The sequence below is a fragment of the Carcharodon carcharias genome, chromosome 13 (assembly GCF_017639515.1).
Source record: "Carcharodon carcharias isolate sCarCar2 chromosome 13, sCarCar2.pri, whole genome shotgun sequence".
NCBI classification, from domain to species: Eukaryota; Metazoa; Chordata; class Chondrichthyes; order Lamniformes; family Lamnidae; genus Carcharodon; species Carcharodon carcharias.
Window position 1 is genome coordinate 140,350,412 of NC_054479.1, and position 17,209 is coordinate 140,367,620.

Sequence of the window (17,209 nt, forward strand, 5' to 3'; positions counted from 1 at the left end):
TTTAGGCTGAAATGAAGAGGAACTTCTTCACTCAAGAAGGTAGTGAATCTTAGGAATTCTTATTCCAGAGGGCTGTGGAGCTTCAGTCATTGAGCATGTTCAAAACTGAGGTTGATAGACTTCTAGATACCAATGACAGTAAGGGATAGGGGGACTGTGCAGGAGGAAGGCATTGAGGTAGAAGATCAGTCATGATCTAATTAAGTGGCAGTGCAGGCTCAAGGGGCCAAATAGCCTACCCCTGCTCCTATGTTCCTATATTCCTGAGGATGTTGTGGGGGCGGGGGGTGCGGTGGTGATGGAGGGTTCTCAAGCTAGGATTCTGCTCTCTCGCATAGAATCATAGAATATACAAGCATATCAGTTAGGAGCAGGAGTAGGCCACTCAGCCCCTCAAGTCTGCTTCGTCATTCAATAAGATCATGGCTGATCTGATTGTAACCTCAACCCCACATAACCTTTCACCCCCTTGTTAGTCAAGAATCTATCTAGCTCTGCCTTAAAAATATTAAAAGACTCTGCTTTCACCGCCTTTTGAGGAAGAGAGTTCCAAAGACTCACAACCCTCTGAGAGAAAAAATTTCTCCTCATCTCTGTCTTAAATGAGCGACCCCTTATTTTTAAGCAGTGACCCCTAGTTCTAGACTCTCCCACAAGAGGAAATATCCCCTCCACACCCACCCTGTCAAGACCCCTCAGGATCTTAAAGGTTTCAATCAAGCCGCCTCTTACTCTTCCAAATTCCAGTGGATTTGAGCCTAGCCTATCTAACCTTTCCTCATAAGAATGGTTACAGCGTGGGAGACAATTTGGCCAGTTTTGTCTGTGCTGGCTCTCTGCATGAGCAACTCAGTTAGAACCACTTCCCTTGTGTTTTCCCTGTAGCCCTGAAAATTTCTTCTGTGGAGGTCATTCATTCCCTTTCAAAAGCCACAATTGAATCTGCCTTCAGCACACTCTCGGGCAGTGCATTCCGGATTCTGATGTAAGAATGTTCTTCCTCATCTCCCCTTTGGTTCATGTGCCATTCACCTTAAGTCAGTACCCTCTGATTCTGTTAATTGGAGCAGTCCTTCCATTTCTTTTGCTTCACCGCACCAGAGTTTATGCAGTCAGTTTCTGCGGCTTGTTGGATGAGGCACCACCACCAGGCGTGGTTCACAGCGAATTTCTCCTATGAACCCCCCACAATCAATTTGCCCTCTTTTCAATGAGACTTTCAGAGTCTTCAAAAAGTTTTTTACTCTGATTAAGATGACTTTGAGTAAGATGGGCAGAAAATAACCACAGTACCCGTGAGGTTAATTGCTTATAGAAAGAAATGGATGTCCTGTCGAAGGAACCCAAACATAGAATCATTAACGTGCCCAGATGGGTTGAATTTAATGCCCCAACTATTTGTTAGGGTGCAATGACCACTGTGCCAGAGGATGACACTGCCGGAACAAGGGGCCAGCAGTCCCAAAAACAGCTGGATAGTTTACTGAGTGAAGACCTTTCCTGTTCTGGTCAATGTCATCAGCTGCAATAACTTAAAAGCCATGACCATTACAATCTATAAAGCACAGACTAGTGTTGGTAAATGCCATTATGTTCCTTGTAACTGTTGGAATTTAAAGGATCTCTCCAGATATTTAAACTGTATGAGAGGTTTTGCACTTGGGAAGCAGTTTCTGTTCACATTATACCCTTAGCTTCTGTGTCACAATTTTCAAATGGTGCTTGTGTGTTAATAATTATAATGTAAAAGCCTCTGGCTACATTTGTGAGAGAAAACCTTACACATTAAACCTTACAAATACAGAAAACCTTATGCATTATCTTGTCATACTGTAATGGCAGAGCTCCCATCATCAGTTGTGCAATGAATTGCTCAGATTTCACTGGCATGTTGTTCCCTTTCTGCGCAATTTTCTGATTTTAAGCACTTTATGGAGCCTGACTTTAGGGTCTTCATGTCTTTTACACCTGACTTTAGGGTTCTGCCTGTTTCTCAGAGCCTTTGGGATCTTCCCCATTCCCTCCACAGCACTTGTCCAGTTTATCTTTGCCCAGTTGTACGACAGTTGTGAGCTTCAGGCAAGAGGGTTGGCTGCTCCCTTGCCTGTTTCTCTCAGACTTCAGCAATTGCAGGTTTGGCTTCACATTTACTGATCCTCCTACCTGAACAATTTGCGGCTGCCTGATTGCCATTCAACTCATCTGCCATACTAACCCCTCTATTCAGATTGTGCAGCCCCAGTGGTAGTAGCCAAGCCTTCTGTCTACCACTTTGGGACTCATGTCCTTCCTCTCTATATCCCCAACCCCCCCACAATACCCACCCTCCAATCCCTGACCTCTTGACCACCGCATTCTTCCCTGATGCCTTCCTTTCTCTTCTTATGCAGATGTACAACATTAATTCTTCAATTATCTTCATAAGTTAGCATTCTATTTCTTCAAACCAGTTATTTTGACTCATTATTTTCTGCACTTATCTCACATATTGCTGCAGGTGGCAAAATGGAATGCACCACAGGGAGGCCCATTTACTGGCAATCAGCCGGGGCTCAGCGAGTAGCACTCTGAACCTGAAGGTTCTGAGTCAGTCAAGTCACATCCCAGAGATTTGAGCACAAATATCCAGGCTGACACTCCAATAAAGTACTGAGGAAGTGCTGCACTGTCGGAGGTACTGACTATCACATGAGCCATTAAACCAAGATTCCATCTGTCTTCTCAGATGGAGATGAATGATCCCGTGGCACGTGGGAAGAAGAGCAGGGGAGTTATCCTCAGTGTCCTGCCCAATATTTATCCCTGAATCACCTTCTGTCTGTGGGAGCTTGCTGTGTGCAAATTGGCTGCTGCGTTTCCTACATTACAACAGTGAATACACTTCAAGAGTACCTCACTGACTGTAAAGTGCTTTGGGATAGCTTGTGATCCTGAATGGTGCTATAGAAATGCAATTTTTATTTCCTTATGTCATCAGGGTGACAGTAAAATACCACATCCTCCAACTGACCATCCACAGGATGGTGGTATTGGTTCACTACACAACTGGATTAAACCAGATCTCAGACAGCGTTTACGTGTTTTACGGAATTGAGATTTACATGACAATCTGGATACTTTGTCACTCTAATAAAAAATTGACGTGTGTGGGAGAAAGTTGCATATCTTAAACGTGAGTAGAAACATGGACATTATTGCAGAAAGCATAGGGAATAAGAAGTAAGACAAGCCCACCTTTATGAGATAGTTATACTGAGGTTCGACTGGCAGGGTCAGTGCTGTGTGATCCATTTTGGTCTAGGATGAGGGCTATTGAAAGTGAAATGAACAAATGTATTGCCCAATGCTGATTGGAATATTGTTCACCAGTGTGTTACCCTAGTGGTGTCAAAGAGGAATCAGTCATCAACTAGCCAAGGCTAATTGTAGAGATGTGAGGGTGGGTTAGTATCCTGGATTATGTCTAAGAATAAAACCAAAAAATGCTGGAAAAGCTCAGCAGGTTAGGAGAGAATACTCACTTAGGAGAGAACTCACTTGTGGAGAGAAACAGAGTTGATGTTTCAGGCAATGATGACCTTTCATTAGGACTCCTGATGTGAAAACACACAAGCATCAATGAATTATTTCTATATTCCAGTCACTATATCCTACTTAGAGCAGCTGATCCTAATACATGATTGGCTCCCAATCTTTGTCCTCCTAGCCTTTTCTCGAAGCTGGGCTCACCCTGTCTCCTTAACCCCCATTCAGCCACTGCTCTGTTTCCCTTCAAACACCTCCTTGAGCTCTCTTCCCACTGATCAAATCAGACTTCCTGCCTGTTCAGCACAACTATTAAAATCCATGGGTTAACAACGCCACCACTTGCATCAGTTCCTCCACTACACTAACCAGAAGAGGAATGTGGTATATTTATTTCCATTGGTTAATGTCATCAGAAGTCAGCACCACTCTGCCAACATTTTTGCGAATGTCAGAGGAGTGAATATGCCGTTGTTCTTCATACAAACTTGAGCTATTTTTCACATTAGCCTGCTAGCCTGAAAATGATAGATTGGAACACAATCCAGCTGAGCTACAGCAAATCAACTTGCGGTTTTCACAAACACCGGGGTCTGTTTTGACTTGGAGCACCTGCTCTGCCACCATATTTACTGCGGTCTTCTCCTGGATAACCACGGCATCAGCCTGTATCAGGCAGATGTCTCTTCACTCGGTACAGATCTGAGGCCTATGCAGTAAATCAGACACTGAAGCAATTTCCCATAAACAGCGATGAGATAATAGCCAGATAATCTGTTTAGTGATGTTGATTGAGGAATAAATATTGGCCAGGATACAGCGGAGAACTCCCCTGCTCTTCTTTGTAATAGTGCCATGGGAATCACCTGAGACCAGATGGGGCCTAAGTTTAATGTCTCATTTGAACCACAAGAGTAATGTGGGCCATGCCCTGTCCTCTTTTCCATGATTAGTTCCTCCACCTGTGTATCACCCTTGTCTTCCCTCATCCCAATCTACCGTTCTGTCGGTTGCTTCAATCCCTGGGCTGCCTGATATCGCACAGACCCGGAGACTGCAAGCTGCAGTGAGATGGTCATTCACGGTAAGCAACTTGCTGACGTCATGGTGACAGGACCCAGGCCTCATTGGAATAGAGTAGGCCTCCTATTGGCACAATCATAAGACCTTAAGAAATGAAACCAGGAGTAGGCCATCCGACCCCTCAATCCTGCCCCACCATTCAAGTAAATCATGGCTGACCTGATTGTAGTCTTAACCTCCACCTCCCTGTCTACCCTCCATAATGTTGATTCCCTAGTCGATTAAAAACCTGTCTAACTCAGCCTTGAATATATTCAATGACCCAGCCTCCATTGCTCACTGTGGAAGAGAATTCCAAAGACTAATGACCATCTGAGAGAAACAATCCCTCCTCATCTCCATCTTAAATGGGAGACCCCTTACTTGAAACAGTGTCCCTTAGTTCTAGACTCCCCCATGAGAGGAAACATCCTCTCAGCAATTACCCTATCAAGTCCCCTCAGCCCCTCAAAATCTTATATGTTTCAAAAAGATCACCTCTCATTCTTCTGAAATTGAATGTGCATAGGCCCAGCCTGTGCAATCCAAGGTACCAACCAGTCAGTTGAGAGTTGAAATGCATCCAGAAAGTTTATAAAAGAAAAATAGGAAAAGTGTGAATATCTTCACAAGGTAACATGACTTTTCAAAGTCAGCCTCAGGAAGTAGGACAGAAGTCAAATTCCATTATTAATATGAAGTGAAGACCTCTTGGGATGGAATGCAGAAAGTATTAATCCATCAATAAGAAGGTGAATCAAGATGCAAACGCTGTTGGTTCTTAGAATATATTATCCCAGCTTGTAAAATGGAGTTACAAAAGATGATAGGTCTAATAATTATGTTTATAAGGTGGGAATAATGTTCCTTACTCCAGCAAGAAGCTTGTGAATATCTTACTGAAAGGAGCAGATGATGATGAAGGTAACAGTGTGATAACATTTTCAAAACTTTTAAAATTTACTGTCTCGTTTTGTTCTTAATTGGAGCAAACTAGCATGAATTAATTGATGATTCTATATATGGAAAGTTGTGTACAAAAAAAGGGGAGAATGCAGGGTGACCAACTATCCCGGATTTTCAGGAACTGTCCCGGAATTTGGCTTGATGTTCTGTGTGGACTTCCTGTAACGCCAGTTGTCCCGGATTTTTCTGGGCAGTGAAGGAGGAAACTTCTTGCCACTGTCCGATCGTGTTTGGTGGCTGCGCATGAGCACTGTGTTGCACATGAGCACTGTGTCGCACATGAGCACTGTGTTGTATATACGCACTGTGCTGCACATGCACGCTGTACTGCATATAAGCACTGTGCTGCACATGCACGCTGTGCTACACATGCATGCTGTACTACATATAAGCACTGTGCTGCACATGCACACTGCTGCACATGCACGATGTGCTGCACATGCATGCTGTACTGCATATAAGCACTGTGCTGCACATGCACACTATGCTACACATGAGCGCTGTGCTGCACATGCACGCTGTACTGCATATAAGCACTGTGTTGCACATGCACACTATGCTGCACATGCACGCTGTGCTGCACATGCATGCTGTACTGCATATAAGCACTGTGCTGCACATGTGCAATGTGCTCTGCACATAAGCTTAGATGGGGTGAAATCAAGCAATGCTATTTAGGTGGAAATAGGTGATCTTAATAATGCTGCAGATATGAGGTCAGAAGCTCATTTCAGAGTCAACTATGAGGTCAAGATTGTGAATGACCTGTAGATGTACAAAGATGTTGAAATGAATCCTCTGTGCAATCAAACCACCATTATGGTGCTGAGACTTGGATCCCAATTTAACCAAAGAAGGAGAAATTGGATTCTTTTTCAATGTGCTAAATTATCCGGATGTACGGATTGACCAACACTGGAGTAATCAGGAGTGTGCAAGAGTGCACACAGTAACAGAGTGAACTACAGCAAAAACATTGGAATGTGGTTTAGTGGCTTTCACCTCTGGGCCAGAAGGTTGTGGGTTCAAGTTGCACTCCAGAGTCTTGAGGACAAAAATCCAGGCTGACACTCCAGTGCAGTACTGAGGGGTGCTGACCTGTCAGAGGTGCCATCTTTTGGGTGCAACGTTAAACTGAATCCCTGTCTGTTCTCCCAGATGGACATAAAAGATTCCATGCCATTATTTTGAAGAAACAGCAGGGGAGTTCCCCATGGTGTCCTGGCCAATATTTATCCCTCAATCAACATCACAAAAACAGATTATCTGATCATTATCACATTAGTGTTTGTGGAACTGGCAGTAATTGACTGCTGCCTTTCCACAACAGCGACAGTACTTTATAGGCTGTAAAGTACTATGGGACATTCTCAGGCCTAGAGAGGCACCTTATGAATTCAATTTTTTCTTCCAGAAGAATATTGCCTTTTGCCCCAGAGTCAGCCTTGAGTTTTGGGCAGGTCTATGTCCTGAGCCCAGGCTCACAGGTTGGATTGGCACAGCCCAAATGAATTTCACACATAAGCTTCTTCCTGCCTTCAGGAGAGGACAAGAGTCATCCAATTGATTTGCACTGGATTTAAATGCAGGTTGAAGACAGTGTGCCACACGATGAGCCAGCTCATCACTCCCACTGCCTTCATTGTCAGTAGTTAGTGTTCGTACTGTTGTACTGGAACAAGGGAGTGAAACCCCAAGGCTTTTCATGTTTTGCAGAGTAACATGACCATGTGCAACTTGTATTTTCCACAGACTCTTCAGTGGCATTCCACTTTCTTGAGTCAATGTTCTTAACACAGAAGTAGACACATTCATAATAATTCACAAGATCTTCAGCCAACCCCACAAAAAAGTGCTTAAATGGAACTCCATAAGTTAACCTTTAAAGTAAGGGGTTTATGAGTGTACTTGATTAATCAACAGCTGTTTCAGCAGGCCTGCCCAGTGTTTTAATGATTTTGCAAACTCATCATGTTTACAGTGGACCTGATCATTTTATCTCATGTTAAAAGGCAAATTTTGCTCACTTGAGACAAGAGCACAGTCCGTCATTGAAAGTGACAGCAGGCTTTGCTCCTGTTCTAAAAGTGGGTTGTGATGTACCACCCTAGGATTTAAATGATGTGTTCCTGACTGCTGTTTCCTGGCTAAATGCCATAAGAGTGCATTTCAGCTGATTGCAACCCCCAGCAAGGAATCACCTTTTAAATAACCAATCTATTAATGCAATGTGACAAAATTAATATTTTATGCAATAACTTAACCCCTCTCCACAACGTATAAATTAAGATCTAATATGATATATGTGGGGAACCTTATAGTTTGAATATTCTCCGGTTTCCCTTAATGAACCATCTTGTTCTAGTCAAACGGGTGCAAGATAAATTGTTATACTTGAGTCAGTGGGTTCAAAAACCAACCTTATGCCTATGGTTATGAGTTAGAAATGGTTCTTCTGATTGATCTATATGAGTATGGTGCCATTGGGGTTCACATTGAAAGCAATGTGGTAACATAATGCTTGAAAATAGCATTGTGGCATAACTCATACTGTCCTTCAGTCAATCATCATGCAATTCAATCCTGAAGTGCCTCATTCAACTGCTCATTGTCCTCATCATAGCTCAGCCTGATGCTCTCCTGGCCCCATAGCACCTTTTAACAGGAATCTCCCAGGTACCAGCTGTAGCTCAGTTGGTAGCACTCTTGCCTTGGAGTCAGTAGAGTGAGAGTCCAGGACTTGAGTGCAAAAACCAAGGCTGACGCACCAGTGCAGGACTGAGGGGGTGCTGTACTGTCAGAGGTGTCTTCTTTCAGTGAGATGTTAAATTGGCACCCTGTTTGTCCTTTCAGGCAGGTGTAAAAAATCCTTTGGTACTATTTTGAAGAAGAGCAGCGGAGAAATATTGTCCTGGCCAATATTTATCCCTCAATTAATATTACAAAAAAAGAAACAGATTCTCTGGACACTATCACATTGCTGTTGTGGAAGTTTGCTGCCATTGGTTGCTATGTTTCCTATAATATAACAATGACTACATGCCAAGAGTACTTCATCAGCAGATAAGCGCTTTGGGACACTCTGTAGTCATGAAAGAGGCTGTAGAAATTCAACTATTTCTTCTTGGAACTGCCATTCAGCGAGCAAAAAAAAAGGGCTGTTGATTTATTTCCCCCTCGCTATCCCATAATTTTTCTGAGACTTCATATGTTCTCCTATAAAATGTGGGAGCTCTTTGAAGAAAAAAAATCCCCATAGAGTTTCTTCCTTTGTTTATAACATATTTTTTGAATTCTATTCCTTGCAGTAATAATCCATTCACTGAACCTGCTGAGAGTTGACCATGCAGCAACTAAATAACACTGAGAAGATGTGGGTAGAAGGGTTGACTTTTTTTAGGTTTTAAGCATGCAGGGCTGGGTGGAAGGCCAATATACATAGCAGATACATCAATGTGCAGGTCATTGTCCGTCAGCTGAACTGCAGAATTATGGTTGAATTCTATAATTGACACAGACGAGTATAAGACTAAACTGTAAGACATTCCAGGGTTTAGAGTCTCCAGGTGAAGGAATTGATGTGGTTTCCTGATGTCTGTCTGTGGCCCATATAACTTCCATATGGACTACTCCATATACTTTGGCCCATGTGTCTCTGACTGAAGTTATCAGATTGAGGGCATTGCTGGGGAAAGGAATGTTTATTGGACAGGGTTGAAAGCACAAAAGCAGTTTCTAAACTGTTTGATTAAATGTGTTAAATGGTATTTGAAACATATATTATTTGAATTTTTCTTTTAAATCCTATATGCAAGCCAATCTCCTTGGTTGAGCATTTAACTCTATGTATTAATATAGAGCAGGTTCCACAACACCAGAACAATACTTAATTCAGAAGGTTTGGTTGCTCAAAGGTCATGCTCATGTTCTTGCTGTGGGTGAGAGCAAGTCCTACATCACCAAGCTGTGTGCAGACAGCTTCAATGTAATGGACTCAATGCCAACTACATTTGGTGGCAGCTAGTTCTGTGGCCTCTGATAGTACTTGGCCTTTGGAGTATTAATGATACTCTGAATACTCTGCCTTGGAAAGTAAAAATTTCAGTCTCTCCAGGCAAATAGAACACTTGGGAAATCAGAAGAGGCACGAGTTGGCAAAATTGGTTGCATAGTTAACCTCACTCATGCTACCAAATACTCCAGTGATTAGCTCGGCATCAGACACTGGAGGATTGTGTTGGCTTTTGGATTGGGATGCTCAGGTGCTGCTACTGTGAGAGTGTTACAGAAGCTGGAGCTACTAAGGCTAAGAAACCACATAATTGAATAGGGAGAAAATTTAGCCACTTGTGGTTCAGTTAGTATCCCAGCTGTTGTTAATTTTCTCCAAGTTACAGTAAATGCATTCAGGCATCTGCTAGAATTTCTTTTGTCCAGCCTCTCAGGACTTAATTGGTACTTTATTTCAGTTCTTTCCGCTCATCGCTGTGTAACAGACTGTCATAGGAAATTTTATGTTGAGCACTGGGCCAATAACCACCTTCATGTAGTTGCAGAAAACAGAAGATCCTTAGAATTCTGTTGCATCTCTAACTTTTCCCAGTTCTGCTGAAAGGACATCGACCTTAACCTTGGGCAGGATTTTCACGGTGAGACGGGTCAGGAACAGAGGCAGGCAGGTCCGGAGTTTCCTGTTGGCTTGGCCAGTCCCCTGTCTCAGTCCAGACTCCCGGCCGTTTGCCAGCTGGGGTCTGGAATGCCTATCTGCCCGTAAGAATCTATCTACCTCTACCTTAAAAATATTCAATGGCCTTGCTTCCATCGCCTTCTGAGACAGAGTTCCAAAGTCACACAATCCTCTGAGAGAAAAAATTTCTACTCATCTCTGCCCTATAAGGGTGACCCCTAATTTTAAAACAGTGCCCCCTAGCTCTGGATTCACCCACAACTGGAAATATCCTTTCCACATCCATCTTGTCAAGACCATTCAGAATCTTAAATACTTCAGTCGAGTCACTCCTCACTCTTCTAAACTCCAGCGGAAACAAGCCCTGTCTGTCCAACCTTTCCTCATAAGACAACCCACTCATTCCAGGTATCAATCTAGTAAACCTCCTCTGAACTGTCTCCAATGCATTTACATCCTTCCTTAAATAAGGAGACCAAAATTGCACACAATATTCGAGATGTGGTCTCACCAATGCCCATGTATAACTGAAGCAAAACATCCTTACTTTTATGTTCAATTCCTCTGATGATAAAGGACAGCATTCCATTAGCCTTGCTGTACCTGCATACTAACTTTTTGTGACTCATGCACGAGAACACCTAGATCCCTCTGCAGCTCAGAATTCTGCAGTCATTCTCCATTGTAGTAATACTCTGTTTTTTTACTCTTCCTGCCAAAGTAAACAACTTCACATTTTCCCACATTATACTCCATCATCCAGATTTTTGCCCGCTCGCTCAATCTATCTAAATCCATCTGCAAACTCCTTGTGCATCTTCATGACATACTTTCCAACCTATCTTTGTGTCGTCTGCAAATTTAGCTACCATAGCTTCACTCCCCACATCAGCAGGTGCTTTTACCTATTAAATCATCACACCAGCAATTTGATAATTGTATTAGTCATTTCTCTAGGGTCTGCACAGGGGGAGAAAAGTTATCTTTAGCTGGTGGGGGCTGTAACTATAGTGTGAGGATTGGTCGGCAAGGATGATCAAGGTCAGAAGGGACTGATTTTTACTCCCATGGGTGGAAGAGTAAGTCCAGTATACAGTTGGCTATTTTGAACAGAGCATCTGGAAAACTAATTGACTATGTACCAGGATAGCAGACACTTCGATTAATTTGCTTAAGCCTTAATCATTTTTTTATATGCTTCAATTCCCTCCTTGAATCCCATCTTCCCAAAAAGTGTGCCAATAGGGTCCTGTGTATTTGTGTAGAGAACCCTGATGGAGGGGACTTCATAGAGGCTGTTAAAGTTCTTAGCGGGCTAGACGTGACAAACCCAGAACAATGTTTTCAGATACATTAAAGGCAACAGGGCAGGAGGCCACCTGTTTATCGCTGTGATGGGCAAGTTTAAGACAGATGCCGGGAAGTATTTTTTACACACAGGCTGATGAAGAAATTTTCTGGGAAATCAGGTATTTGACCAACATATGTGTAATGTGCAACACAAAAAAAAACACGTCTCATCTGGTTCTCACATTGAAGAGAATGGGCTTCGTTTCAGATTGTGTGTGTGTGTGTGTGTGTGTGTGTGTGTGAGTCAGGTTTAAAGAGTATCAGTGATGAATATTTTTAAGTAGACTCATTCAAAGCTGAATCCTACCCAAAGGAATGAATCCGAGTTTGCAGTTTTTCATTAGCAGAGTGTTAAGGAAATATGTTTGGGGTGAGTAGATTTAACCATATGAAAACAATTAATTATAACAATAGAAGACCTAATCCAAATGTTATCTTTAAGATATTGTATTTATTGGCTGATATTTAAGATTTATTTTCTGCCAAGCTCCAGTTAGTTTAACTTTAAAAGGCATGACCATGTTGGAGTTTGGTTCTTTATTCATCACTGCTGCTCATGCACAAAAGACACAAAGTTGAGAAGTGCAAGAGGAACATTGAACACTAAACAAAGAGGGAAAACAGGGAAGAGAGTAAATGGTATGGCCAATCAAAGAGGTGAGCTTCAGAAGGTTTTCAAGAGCAAACAGAGGGCCAACGAATTCGCAGAGTAAATAGCAGTGAGCCGAGAGCGAGCAGTAGCGAATTGGAGGTGGTTGAGGTGCAAGAAATAGACGGTGGAGTTTTGGTGGATTATTTGCAGAGTAATTTGGTTGCTGGGGATCATTTATGTGGAGTGAGGCAAGGCCCTTAAAACCATAGAGAGCCAATAGAGCTTGGCAAAGCCAGAAGTGGATACTTGGCAAGACAAACTTGGATATAATACGCTCAGTCCTTCATCTAAGTCATTAAGGAAGAAGGAAGAAAGACTTACATTTATATAGTGCCTTTCACGGCCACCAGGCATTTATATAGATTGTAAATGGCTGAGGCTGCAGTACTGGTCCTTGTGGCACTCACTACCTGCCAGCCTGAAATTCAACTGTTTACTCTGACACCACATTTTCAGTGTGCGTTCCTGTGGTAGGTATGGTGAAATCAGAAATCTTGGTGTTGAACTTCCTCAATGTGTTAGAACCTTGGCTTTTGGAAACTTTAGCATTGTGATGAGACCTCCCCTGTGAGCAAACTCTCGAATACTGGTGCTTGCTCTTTGACATATCCCAGATTATCACGAACAGGAAGAGTAGATTATGAACCTGAAATGGCAGAACAGCAAAAATTGTTTCATAGTATTATACTATGAACATGGGTTCAATGGAGCTGTAAGAGATTTTAATCATAAATACTGGGACTGCACATTATATATGTATAGGCATAGGCAATTATAGACCCATTCAAGTCATCTTCATTTCTAGGGGAAATATTTACAAGGGTTATGGAGAAAGAGCAGGGGCGTGGGACTAATTGTATAATTCTTTCAAAGAGCTGGTATAGGCATGATGGGCCAAATGGCCTCCTTTTGTGCTGTACCATTCCAGGAATAAATTTGATGAATATTTGTGTAATAATAAGCTAGTAAACAGTAAGCAGCATTGACCCTGAAGTGGAAAGATTATATTTCTCCTTTCTCAGCTTCTTTGAGGGACTAGGAGGAGGCATTCCTATGATATAATGCACCAAGGCTTTGAAAAGACAGTTGGCAAAGTCCCTCATGAAAGACTCAAACTCAAAGCTGTGGGGAGTCAGGGTATGAGGAAAGCCTGAAAAGACTTCACCTTCGGGTTTATAAGATAGTGAACAGTATAGAACGAATAAATATTATTTTAAATTAACGTGTGACATGGGATACAGGTTAAAACAAGTATTCTATAACTCTAGGATCAATAGTTAAAAAGCGCTTCTTCAAATTTGTTTGGTGGTACAGAACTTGAGTATTGCTGAAAAAAGAGACATGTTGAAGCTTTTTGTCTTGTTTGAAATTTAAGCCAGGCAGCTTGACCCTGATTGATCAAGACATTGCCCTGAGGAATGGGTGAGCGAATGCTTGTCATTTATTTTGTTTAGCTGAAACAGGCGCAATGTGTGTACATGTTCTTCCTGTCTGCAAAGAACTTGCTGACTTTTTCCTGGTCAAACAATGCTTGGCAGTTAACTGTCAGTCACCATCACTGGTGACTGGTGCATTCTCTATTGCAATACCTCTACCAATCAGGGTCCACTTACCAACCAATCAGCACTCCCTTCACATATGGTATAAATTGTTTTTCCCCTTATATTGGTATTCTTGTGAAGTGTCCTGATGAGTGCAAGACGAAAAGCTTTGACATGTCTCTTTTTTCAGCAATTCTTCAAACTTGCTCGCACACACACACACACTCATACACTTGCATGCACATTTTTAGGCACGCACACATATTTTCACACAAACTTACACGCGCTCACTTTGTTACATGCTCTCTCATGCACACATGAGCTCACTCACACCCACTCACTCACACTTAAACTCACACACACTCACTCACACACTCACATTCACTCGTTCATACTCACTTTCATACACTCAGTCACACACACTCACACTCACCCACACTCTCACTCACTCACACACACACATTCACTCACACACTCACACTCACTTACTCACGCACACATTCACTCACACACTCACATTCACTCGTTCGTTCTCACACTTGCAAACACTCACAGTCACACACACACACACACACTCACCCACACTCTCACTCACTCACACTCACACACACATTCACTCTCACACTCACTCATACATACATTCACTCTCACACTCACATTCACACATCCTCTCACACTCACTCACTCTCACACGCAGAAAGTGTAATCGACATTTGGAAAGGATAAAAAAAGAGAAAATGCTGGAAATACCCAGCAGCTTAGTCAGCCTCTGTGGTGAGAGACTCAATAGTTATTTTTTCAGCTCGATGACCTTTCGTTAGAACTGGGATAAAGTTAGAAATGTGACAGGTTTGAATCAAGTACTGAGGCGGGGGAGGACGAAAGAACAAAAGGCAAGGTCTGTGATAGGCTGGAGGCAGGAGAGATTAAGTGACTTGGAAACAGCCTCTGGGTAGAGTGGGAGAGGTAAAATATTGGATACAATCAAGGAGCAAGCAGGAACTATACGATGCTTTTGAATGTGGCTTCAACTAACAGCTAAACAAGGTTTCCTCATTCATTTATCTTATGGAGCTTCTTTCTCCAGTTTGGATCATACAAAACACTTAAAATAGTCAAATGAGTTAATTTCATGATTGTGAAAAAAAGCCTTGTTACATTTCAGCATCGTGCTAGTCCACAATAGCTTTTAACTTGCAAAACGAATGGTGACTCAGCATCTAAAATCTGCTTCCTTGCTCCTTGGAGTCCTCAGTGTTTTAATTTTAATCAGCAAGCCAGTGTGAAAGGGCTGCCCAGAAGGGAAAAAAAAAAACAGTTTGGACCAGTTACTCTTATTTCACAATTTTTACTGTTTTGTTGCCTTCTGTGTGGTGCTGTAACCTGGGCCTGACACCTGAGTATTGAGGTGGTTACCAACTGGCAGGGTGATCAACATTCCTGTCTCAATCATTATAACAGAAAACAGATGAACTGCTTATTCATTTTGTTGCTGTTTTTGGAATATGGCTGGCATATAATGGCTGTCTAAGCTCAACACTACATTGCACTTTGGTGAACTAACCCAGTTTATGAAAGTTGGCCAGAGCCAGTGAGCTCGCCCTGTTTCCTCTTCGAATGTATGTGTTCACAGGACATGGGCAGCGCTGGCAAGGCTAGCACCAATTGCCCTTGAGAAGGTGGTGATGAGCCACCTTCTTGAATACAACTGAATGGTTTGCTAGGCCAATTAAGAATCAACCACTTTGCTGTGGGTCTGGAGTCACATGTGTCCAGGCCAGTTAAGTACAGCAGATTTCCTTCCCTGAAGGGCATTAATGAATCAGATGTGTCTTTACAACTATCTGGTGGTTTCATAGACTTTATTACTGAGACTGGCTTTTAATTCCAGATTTATTTAATTAATTGAATTGAAATTCCTCCAGCTGCCGTGGTGGGATTTGAATTCAAGTCTCTGGATCATTAGTCCAGGCATTTGTATTACTAACTCAGTAACATAACTACCATACTACCATCCTCTCCGCGACCTCCCCCCCACCCCCCCCAACACCCCACTAAAATACTGTGGGATCTTCAATTTCCTCTTGAACAAGTAGACCAAACGTTTGATTTAGCAGCTGATCCACTGCGACATAGGTGTACTCCCTTGCTATTGTACTGAAGTCTCAGCCTGGATTATGATAATGTTCTGTTGTGAGCTAGAATACTACCAATAGCATAAAGCTAACAACGTGACTGTAAAATAGGCTGGGAGAGCTTTGGATGAGACGACTATTCCTTTATCGAACGACAGTGGTTGCTATTCCCATTCAGGGCAGGTTCATTTTCAGCTGTTTTGACTATTTATCCTGTGGGAGACCAGTCACTGTTGAAGCTAACAGACATCAAAACTTTCCAAAGAACAAGTGACAATTTTGAGCTTTAAGTGTAAGCAATGATAACCAGCTCATGCTTCTCTCATTCATTCAGTTACTTTCCTTTCCAGTGTGCATACAAGGTGGGTGGGAGGAAACAATCCTGAAAGGAGATCTGGAGTAAAGTAATTTCCAGCTTTGCCTTTATTGCAGAGTCGTGGAATTATTATGGCATACAAGGAGGCCGTTCAGTCTGTCATGTCTGCACCGGCTCTCCGAATCAGCGATGCTTCAAGAGCCATTCCCTCACCTTCTCCCTGTAGCACTGCATGTTCTTCCTTTCGAATAATAGTCCAACTTCTTCTTGAATGCTTTGACTGAACCTGTTCCCACCACACGCTAAGAATCACAGAATCACACAGTGCAGAAGAGGCCCATTGAGTCTGCACCGACATGTGAGAAACACCTGACCTACCTACCTAATCCCATTTACCAGCACTTGGCCCGTAGCCTTAGGCTGCGCATTCCAGATCTTAACCACCCGCTGCGTGAAAAGGTTTCTCTTGACGTGCCCGTCGCTTCTTTTTGCCAATTACCTTAAACCTGCGCCCTCTCCTTCTCGATCCTTCCACCAATGAGAACAGTTTCTCTCTATCCACTCTGACCAGACACCCTCATGATTTTGAACACCTCGATCAAATCTCCTCTCCATCTTTTCCAAGGAGAGCAATCCCAACTTCTCCAATCTACCCACATAGCTGAAGTAATTTAGCCAGAGTAGTACAGAAGCCCACGACACACAGAAACTTTACTTGGTACAAGTGATCCGTTGCTCTTTTCTTTACAGGATTGCTGGAGACACAGCATTGAACAAGAACATTCACGAATCTGTCAGCGCACAGATCAGGAAGAACTTTGCAAAAAGCAAATGGAGGGTGAGCAGCTCCTTTTTCCACACTGCAGAGAAATGCTATGGATGTAATGAAGCAAATATTTTGTTCAGAAATTATGAATCATAGCCAGTGGGTACACATGGAACGTTGGCCCATTTTATACCTGCCCAACTTCCAGA

General features: G+C 42.6%; 1 protein-coding gene across 1 annotated transcript in view; it reads left to right on the forward strand.

Moving 5' to 3' along the window:
- Positions 1 to 17,209, forward strand: part of camk1da (calcium/calmodulin-dependent protein kinase 1Da) — a 426,293-nt gene that overhangs the window by 396,773 nt on the left and 12,311 nt on the right. The window contains exon 9 of the mRNA XM_041203439.1: positions 16,985 to 17,072. Coding sequence (XP_041059373.1) covers positions 16,985 to 17,072 — 88 coding nt within the window. The remainder of the gene's footprint in view (positions 1 to 16,984; positions 17,073 to 17,209) is intronic.